This window comes from Danio aesculapii, chromosome 5 (genome assembly GCF_903798145.1).
Source record: "Danio aesculapii chromosome 5, fDanAes4.1, whole genome shotgun sequence".
Lineage (NCBI taxonomy): Eukaryota > Metazoa > Chordata > Actinopteri > Cypriniformes > Danionidae > Danio > Danio aesculapii.
The window spans coordinates 6,921,808-6,931,807 of NC_079439.1; the positions used below are offsets into that span (position 1 = coordinate 6,921,808).

Sequence of the window (10,000 nt, forward strand, 5' to 3'; positions counted from 1 at the left end):
TAAAACTATTATGTTTAGAAATATGTTGAAAAAAATCTTCTTGATAAACAGAAACTGGGAGAAAAAATAAACAGGGGGGCTAATAATTCAGGGGGGCTAATAACTTAAACTAATATATATATATATATATATATATATATATATATATATATATATATATATATATATATATATATATATATATATATATATATATATATTATTCACTTAATCTACATGGAGGAGGGAACCTGCAAAAACAATAAATAAATAAATAAATAAATAAATAAATAAATAAATAAATAAATAAATAAATAAATATCTGTATATAAAACTTCACAAATTCATAAATAAATATGTAAATAATAAATAGTGCTGGCAGGTGCAGGTAAATGATTAAATAAATTACACACATGTTGGGGGAATATGAAAATGCTAAACTGAAAGTTGATTTACTTTTCCTCAGGTCAACATGCGCATGAAAGTGTCTATCAATCACCAGAAGGCGGTCTTTATGCCATTATTGGTTGAGCGTTGGAAAAAAATTGCATTCAATTTATTTGACTGGCTTCTGATGATTGAAAATGAAAAAAAAAACCACAGTCTTGTAACAATTTTATACTAAAATATAATATCTTCTTGCAAAATCGACACATCTGTCTCTAATTTACATCACACACACAAACACCCTTAGGAGTGCAGTTATCAGTAGTAAACAGCAGGCGGCGCCATACTCTCATCAGACAGAACTAAACCTGCTGGCTTTATTCATGAAGGACTTCACTGAGATTATTCAAGTATATATTAGCCAGCTCAAAGAGAGTTCACTGAAATTATTCAGGCTTTATTTGAAAACTCACCGAGCATGCCGATCCCCAGCATGAAGGCGTCCATACCGTAGGGCATCACCCTGGAGCGTCCCCGTGCCGTGCCCGTCGGTGACATCACTTCCTTCGGCTGAGCCTTTTTACACTCCACCTGCAGATCAAATCAATGTCAAGCCACTTTTACTTCTACTGATCTTATTCTACAGTAAGCTCGCTCCTTTTAGCCAGAACTTTCTATTCAGTTGCCTATTGGAGAAAAGACTAGGAGTAATAAATGGCAGGAAACGGTCAAACTACTTGCTCTACAAACAAGTGTGTTCTTGATTACACATAAAGAGTAGAATAATATAATAAGAAAAGATCAGTTTGCAACATCAAGCAGCAAAACAAGCAATTTTAACGTCTAAAAATCAATGTAAGTGTGAGACTAAAAGCCAACAGGATTCAGAAGGCTGCACCCGCTCGTATATCAAGAATAAGGTTAACAGCAGAAGCAGATTCGCAGTAATAAACAGGCAAATAACAGAATCAAACCTAACCAAACTAATTCAGATTTGGAAGTCAGATTCGAAAAGGCAAGTGCAATTTATTCATTCATTCATTTATTTTCCTCAGGCTTAGTCCTTTTATTCATCAGGGGTCGCCACAGCGGAATGAACCGCCAACTTATCCAGCATATGTTTTACACAGCGGATGACCTTCCAGGTGCAACCCAACACTGAGAAACATCCATACACACTCATTCACACACACTTATAGACTATAGACTACGGCCAATTTAGCTTATTCGATTCACCTATAGCGCATGTCTTTTGGCTGTGGGGGAAACCGGAGCACCCGGAGGAAACCCACACAAGCACGGAGAGAACATGCAAACTCCACACAGAAATGGCAATACATAAAAGAGCTATATTTTCATGTGAGGCTGGATTCGTTTATGTAAAATTATATTAAGTCAGCTTTACAAAAAACACCAGTGTCATGTTTTTAGCTCGACAGCTTTCACCATCACAATTTTTTGTCATGTTTCTAGTCCAAATATCGAAAACCTCTTAAATCAAGACACATTTTCTAGACAAGCGAAAAAATTGTCTAATTTTATGAAATAATTTGCCAAATTTGTGTGAGTTATTCCTTAAAGGGCACCTAGGTTACCCCTTTTTTCATATTTAATATAAGTCTTTTGTGTCTCCAGAATGTGTTTGTAAAGTTTCAGCTCAAAACACCCATCAGATTATTTATTATAGCTGTTTGAAGTGTCTAGATTATAAAGTTGTTGCTGTTTCTTTGTACTGGCCCTTTAAGGCTAGTCCTCCCCTCCCACCGTTCCCACATGCCTGTCAGCAATCGCCGCCCTCGGCTGCCTCAGGAAGCAGATCTCACGTAACGTGTGTGAGAAATACTACAGTAAGAACTTTAAACAATCAGTATTTGATGCATTTTTTGTGGAGTTGCAACAATGAGTCACACACAAGGTCATTACAAAGTTCACGCACACACACAGCGAGGACACACACACATAGCGCACTCCACAAACCGGGATTGAAGCGTCTTCCTTTATAATTGTTCTGACACACGGCTGTGCTGATGAAGTAAAGCTGAAGTAAATCGCTGTAATTCATTACACTCATGCTCTGTTTTAAAACATGTTAAACTTGTAAAACTCTTGATCACATTTGATGATGATTGATGATCCTAGTGCACTGAACACACCTTTTATTCCCGGTTGCTTTGCGCTCATTCTGTCTTGTTGATATGATTATACACGTGACTACCGGGACATGTTAATACACGCAGTTGTCAATCAATTCGGTGGGCGGGGGAGCGCACTCCTACGTAAAGTTGCGGTCGATCTGAAAACCGCTCCAATTGGTCCACCGTTTTTACGTTGTTAAATTTGAAAAACAAAAGCACTGGGTGTGTTTATATCACCCCAATATGACAGTCTATACACTATACTTACACACATTTCTGTCCAAACAGCTTGAAAAGTAGATTTTTCACCATAGGTGCCCTTTAAAACAAGCTAACAAGCAAAATAATTGCAAGTCAAAATGAAAAACTAGATCATTTTGCTTACACCTTTGGCAGATTATTTTGCTTGTTTTAAGGAAAAACTAACTTAATTTTAGCATATTATTTCCTAAAACGACAATATTTTTGCTCATACTGAAAAAGCTTCTTGATTTAAGAATGTTTCAATATTTGCAAATGGAACAAGACCAAAAATCAGAGTAAGAAATCCCTTTTTATCTGCAGTCGCTGATATTACTGAATATTAAGCATCTTTGAAATGTATTTGAAATGTTGAAATGTATTTTTTTTGTTAAAGATATTTTATGTCTGATATTTCTGTTTGAAAATAAATAAATCAAATCAAATATCAAACACTTCTTAAATCAAAAAGCATTTTAAGTAATGCAAACAAAAATATTGTCTTGTTTAATGAAATAATATGCCAAATTTGAGTGAGTTTTTCCCTGAAACAAGCAAAATAACATGCCAATGGGGCATGCAAAATAATTGCAAGTCAAAATGAAAAACAAGATTATTTTTCTTACACCTTTGGCAGATTATTATTTTTTTTTGCTTGTTTTAGGGAAAAACTCTCTTAATTTAAGCATTTTATTTCCTAAAACAACACAATATTTTTGCTCATATAGAAAAAGCTTCTTGATTTTTTATTTGTAAATGGAACAAGATATTTGTAAATGGAACAAGACCAAAAATCAGAGTAAGATAAGCAGTTTTGGCACTGCAGGCGATGATATTATTGAATATTAAATGTCTTTAAGTATTGAAACAGTACAGAAGCGTATCAGAAAGCTCTTGCAGTCTTTCATAGCAGGACAAACTCATCATTTTGTTGTTGTTGGTTTTAAAAACGTCATATATTTTATTAGTCACTTTTTCACCAACACATAAAACAGTTATATTTTCTCGTGAGATCGGATTAAGGTGTAAAATTATATTGAATCAGCGCTACAAAAGACAACAGTGTCATTTATTTTAGCTCAACTCTATTTTTTACCCCCACACTTCAACAAAATGCTTTCCTTACTTAGATTTTCATCTTATTTCTAGTCCAAATGTTTGAAAAACAGGCAGCAGTTCGTGGAAATTGGCAACCATAAATCGTCATATCTAAATGTAAATTGTGGCATACAGCAAGGATCAGTTTTAGGTCCAATATTGTTTATAATTTACATTAATGATATGTGTAAGATATCAGAGTTGAATAAGGTCTATGTTACAAAATGTAAAGGTACAAATGGAATCAAACATATAATTTGTCAAAAATGTCAAAAGGATAAAATATGTCTCATGTAAAAAGAAGGGATAAGTAAAAGAAGAAATAAGTTGCAGTAATAGATGAATGATGTATGTGGTAATGGGGTGAAAATAATAAGCCTGTGCTTCATCCTGCTCTACTTTCGACCATGCTGAAATGTTTTTTTTTTTTGTTAAAGATATTTTATGTCTGATAATTCTGTTTGAAAATAAATAAATCAAATCAAATATCAAACACTTCTTAAATCAAAAAGCATTTTAAGTCATGCAAACAAAAATATTGTCTTGTTTAATGAAATAATATGCCAAATTTGAGTGAGTTTTTCCCTGAAACAAGCAAAATAACATGCCAATGGGGCATGCAAAATAATTGCAAGTCAAAATGAAAAACAAGATTATTTTTCTTACACCTTTGGCAGATTATAAATTTTTTTTTGCTTGTTTTAGGGAAAAACTCTCCTAATTTAAGCATTTTATTTCCTAAAACAACACAATATTTTTGCTCATATAGAAAAAGCTTCTTGATTTTTTATTTGTAAATGGAACAAGATATTTGTAAATGGAACAAGACCAAAAATCAGAGTAAGATAAGCAGTTTTGGCACTGCAGGCGATTATATTATTGAATATTAAGTGTCTTCAAGTATTGAAACAGTACAGAAGCGTATCAGAAAGCTCTTGCAGTCTTTCATAGTAGGACAAACTCATCATCTTGTTGTTGTTGTTGGTTTTAAAAACATCACATATTTTATTAGTCACTTTTCCACCAACACATAAAAGAGTTATATTTTCATAAGAGATCAGGGCTGGATGGTTTAAAGTGTAAAATTATATTAAATCAGCTCTACAAAAGACAACAGTGTCATTTTTCAGCTTAACACAGTTTTCACCATCACAGTGCAAATAAATGTTTTCCTTACGTAGATTTTCATCTTGTTTCAAATATCAAACACTTCTTACATCAAAAAAGCATTTTCTATTAATGCAAAAAAATATATATATTGTCTTGTTTTATTAAATAATCTGCTAAATTTGAGTGAGTTTTTTCCTAAAACAAGCAAAATAACATGCTAATGGGGCAAGCAAAATAACATGCTAATGGGGCAAGCAAAATAAATGCAAGTCAAAATGGAAAGTAAGATTATTTTGCTTACCCCATTGGCAGATTATCTAGCTCATTTTAGGGAAATCTGCACTTAATTTTGGCATATATGAAGTATTATTCATTATTGTTATTATATTAAGTGTCTTTAAAGCCTTAAAATAGTACATAAATGTATCAGAAAGCTCCTGCAGTCTTTCATAGCAAAATAAACTCACTATATTGTTGTTGTTGTACTTGTACTTTTGTACAAATTTAATTGTAAGTAAGCAAAATAATCTTATGTCAAAAGGAAAAGTAAGATTACTTTGCTTGTTTTAAGAAAGAATTTTAGCATATTAATGTTTATAATCCTTGTTTTATAATCCTTGTTAATATTATTGCATGTCTAGAAAATGCTTTTGATTCGAGAATGTTTAAATATTTGTTATTTTATTTTGTTGTTGTTGTTTTTAAAAACATCATATATTTTTAGACAAATTTAATTGTAGGTTAGCAAAATAATCTTATGTCAGACGGAAAAGTAAGATTATTTTGCTTGTTTTAAGGAAGAATTTTAGCTTATTAATGTTTATAATCCTTGTTTTAAGGATGAATTTTAGCATATTAATGTTTATAATCCTTGTTTTAAGGATTAATTTTAGCATATTAATGTTTATAATCCTTGTTTTAAGGATGAATTTTAGCATATTAATGTTTATAATCCTTGTTTTAAGGATGAATTTTAGCATATTAATGTTTATAATCCTTGTTTTAAGGATGAATTTTAGCATATTAATGTTTATAATCCTTGTTTTAAGGATTAATTTTAGCATTTTAATGTTTATAATCCTTGTTTTAAGGATTAATTTTAGCATATTAATGTTCATAATCCTTGTTTTAAGGATGAATTTTAGCATATTAATGTTTATAATCCTTGTTTTAAGGATGAAATTTAGCATATTAATACTTATAATCTTTGTTTTAAGGATTATTTTAGCATATTAATGTTTATAATCCTTGTTTTAAGGAAGAATTTTAGCATATTAATGTTTATAATCCTTGTTTAAGGATGAATTTTAGCATATTAATGTTTATAATCCTTGTTTAAGGATGAATTTTAGCATATTAATGTTTATAATCCTTGTTTTAAGGATTAATTTTAGCATATTAATGTTTATAATCCTTGTTTTAAGGATTAATTTTAGCATATTAATGTTCATAATCCTTGTTTTAAGGATGAATTTTAGCATATTAATGTTTATAATCCTTGTTTTAAGGATGAATTTTAGCATATTAATGTTCATAATCCTTGTTTTAAGGATGAATTTTAGCATATTAATGTTTATAATCCTTGTTTTAAGGATGAATTTTAGCATATTAATGTTTATAATCCTTGTTTTAAGGATGAATTTTAGCATATTAATGTTCATAATCCTTGTTTTAAGCATATTAATGTTTATAATCCTTGTTTTAAGGATAAATTTTAGCATATTAATGTTTATAATCTTTGTTTTAATTATTAATTTTAGCATATTAATGTTCATAATCCTTGTTTTAAGGATAAATTTTAGCATATTAATGTTTATAATCCTTGTTTTAAGGATAAATTTTAGCATATTAATGTTTATAATCCTTGTTTTAAGGATGACTTTTAGCATATTAATGTTCATAATCCTTGTTTTAAGGATTAATTTTAGCATATTAATGTTCATAATCCTTGTTTTAAGGATGAATTTTAGCATATTAATGTTCATAATCCTTGTTTTAAGGATTAATTTTAGCATATTAATGTTTATAATCCTTGTTTTAAGGATTAATTTTAGCATATTAATGTTCATAATCCTTGTTTTAAGGATGAATTTTAGCATATTAATGTTCATAATCCTTGTTTTAAGGATTAATTTTAGCATATTAATGTTTATAATCCTTGTTTTAAGGATTAATTTTAGCATATTAATGTTTATAATCCTTGTTTTAAGGATTAATTTTAGCATATTAATTTTTATAATCCTTGTTTTAAGGATGAATTTTAGCATATTAATGTTTATAATCCTTGTTTTAAGGATTAATTTAAGCATATTATTACATAAAACAAGACAATATTTTTGCTTGTCTAGAAAATGCTGTTTGATTTAAGAGGTTTTAAATATTTGGACTAGAAACAAGACCGAAAATCGAAGTAAGAAAAGCATTTTAGCAGTGCAGTCGATGATATTACAGATTATTAAGTGTCTTTAAAGCCTTTACAATAGTACATGAACGTATCAGAAACCTCCTGCACTCTCTCATTGAACATACACACACAAAAAGATTCATTGGATTTACTAAATGTTTTTATAGTAAGTGGTTGCAAGCAAATTATATGGGCTGAATTTAAACAAATCAAATTCAACGTATAAATTCTGCTTATATAAATTGTTTGCAACCACTGACCTTAAAAACATTTAGTGAATCCAACGAATCATTTCTTTTCAGTGCAGCACAAGCTCACCATCTTGTTGTTGATCTCGTGAAAGTGGATCTCGCAGACCTTTTCCACCACGTCTTCATTCTCAAAGGTCACAAAGCCAAAACCTGCAGAGCGAGTGTACACACACACACACACACATTTCATGAGTCAACCTGCTTTCAAACATGTGTTTTACTTAAACATACAGCACGTTTATTTCATCCACTCCACTCCTGGCATCACCTTTCAGCTTTACTCTTATTCTGGGTCATCTCTTTTGTTGTTTACATCTGTTCATTTATTGAGTCTATTCTTTTTCGGCTCACCTGCTGCAGTTGCTGCTCAGCCCCGCCCACTCAATTGTCACTCACACTACAAACTCCGCCCACCTGCTGTCTCTCAGACATAATTAGCTCAGGCGGAGGAAGGTTTAACCCCTGAACTACTAACCAGCTCAGCAATACCAAACCCCGGTTAGCCTACATACAGTTGAAGTCAAAATTATTATTAGCCTCATTCTTTTTCAAATATTTCCCAAATGACGTTTAACAGAGCAAGGAAATTTTCACAGTATGTTTAATAATATTTTTTCTTCTGGAGAAAGTTTTATTTGTTTCATTTCAGCTAGAATAAAAGCAGTTTTTAATTTTTTAAACCATTTAATAGTCAAAAATATTAGCCCCCTTAAGCAATATTTTTTTTCGATTGTACACAGAACAAATCATCATTATACAATGACTTGCCTAATTACCATAACTAGCCTAATTAATCTAATTAAGCCTTTAAATGTTACTTTAAGCTGAATACTAGTGTCTTGAAAAATATCTAGTCAAATATTATGTAAATATTATGTAAGATAAAATAAATCAGCTATTAGAAATGAGTTACTAAAACTATTGTTTAGAAATATGTTGAAAGAAATGACTGTGAATGGGGCTTTTATAAGTCATGTAAAACTTTGGGGGAAGCATCCGAGACTCATACAATAAAAGTAGCTCCTTTATTGCAAGCTGAATTATGAAAAACAAACATGGTCAATTATATTATAGAAAGAGGTCACGGTAATGAAGTTAATACTGAAGAATATGAACTCCATGACATCTGAGTTATAAATGAGATCTAATGGTCAGTAACATATTTCTGGAGTAGAAGATGAAATACGAGGAGTCGTTGCTTAATAGGGTATATGCCCCAGCATGCTAATAGGACTTTTAATTTGTCAGTAACCTGGGTTAATCGATTGCAGTGAAGTGTATTCCAATGCAAAATCGGCGCGTTTAAGGTCTGTTTTCTTTCAAAATCAGCGATCTCCACTGGCTGAGTGATATCTGATATAAAGTGGGTCTCAGATTGTACAAGAAGCACTGCATTAAATTACATTTTCCCCTGCCATGTCTTTATAATATGAGCATTTATTTTACCCCAGTATATTCAATGGAGCTTCTGCACAAGCCTGCCGATTCTGACAAGCGCATGCGAGTAAATGGCTTTTTGTCTCGTTTTACGCTTGAGCAACTAAATGGATGCCAAAGTCTGTTTAACTGATTGTATTGTAATTAAATTACTACATCGATGCTGTAAAATGAATTGTGTAAAATGGAAAAAAACTCACAATAACAGGTCACTGGAAGTTTATCAGCATGGGAAACACACAAGCTCGGCATATACCCTATAATCTGAGATATAAGATATTCATAATACAGTAAAATGAAGAATCATGTCTGTTTTCACGTCTGATTAGGAGGTGGTTTCTGTCAAATCAAATATGTACACACTGAGTGAGATGTTTTTGATTTGTCAGTGTTTTAGTTTATATGTGATTATGCCTGTGTGTTTTAAACTGACTTTTTAATCAATTGATTATTATTGTTTTCATTTTTACCTGTCCAGGGACTGCAGGTGGAAAATAGCAATTCTGTTACAACCTGGTCCCTTTTAGGTTAATGCAATTTTTGTGCACTGTCCCCGTTAAATAAATAAATAACAATACAATACATTACAAATGGTATCATTGTGAAATGTTATTGCACTCTAAAATAACTGTTCAAATGTAGATTATAATTTAATTTAGTAATTTATTCCAGTGATTTTAAAGATGAATTTTCTTCATTACTTCAGTCTTCAGAGTCACATCCTTCAGAAATCACCCTAATATTAATTATTATGATTATTATTAATATCAATGGTAAAGGTAAAAGTAATAATGACTGGAGTAATAATTTCATTTGAAACTACATACAATAAGCAGTTACTTAAAATTTGATTAAATATTTAACAATGAAACAACTTTTTACATTTAATAAATGAACAGAATGAACCCCAAACATTTGACCAGTAGCATATACAGTTGAGTCAGAACTATTAGCCCCCA

The 10,000-nt window shown here is 30.9% G+C and overlaps 1 protein-coding gene across 1 annotated transcript in view; it reads right to left on the reverse strand.

Annotated features, from left to right (window-relative positions):
• The window catches only part of LOC130228827 (RNA-binding protein Musashi homolog 1-like), a 98,221-nt gene that overhangs the window by 24,273 nt on the left and 63,948 nt on the right, over window positions 1-10,000 (reverse strand). Inside the window, exons 8-9 of the mRNA XM_056457295.1 lie at window positions 7,672-7,754; window positions 840-957 (exon numbers count right to left, since the gene is read on the reverse strand). Coding sequence (XP_056313270.1) covers window positions 840-957; window positions 7,672-7,754 — 201 coding nt within the window. The remainder of the gene's footprint in view (window positions 1-839; window positions 958-7,671; window positions 7,755-10,000) is intronic.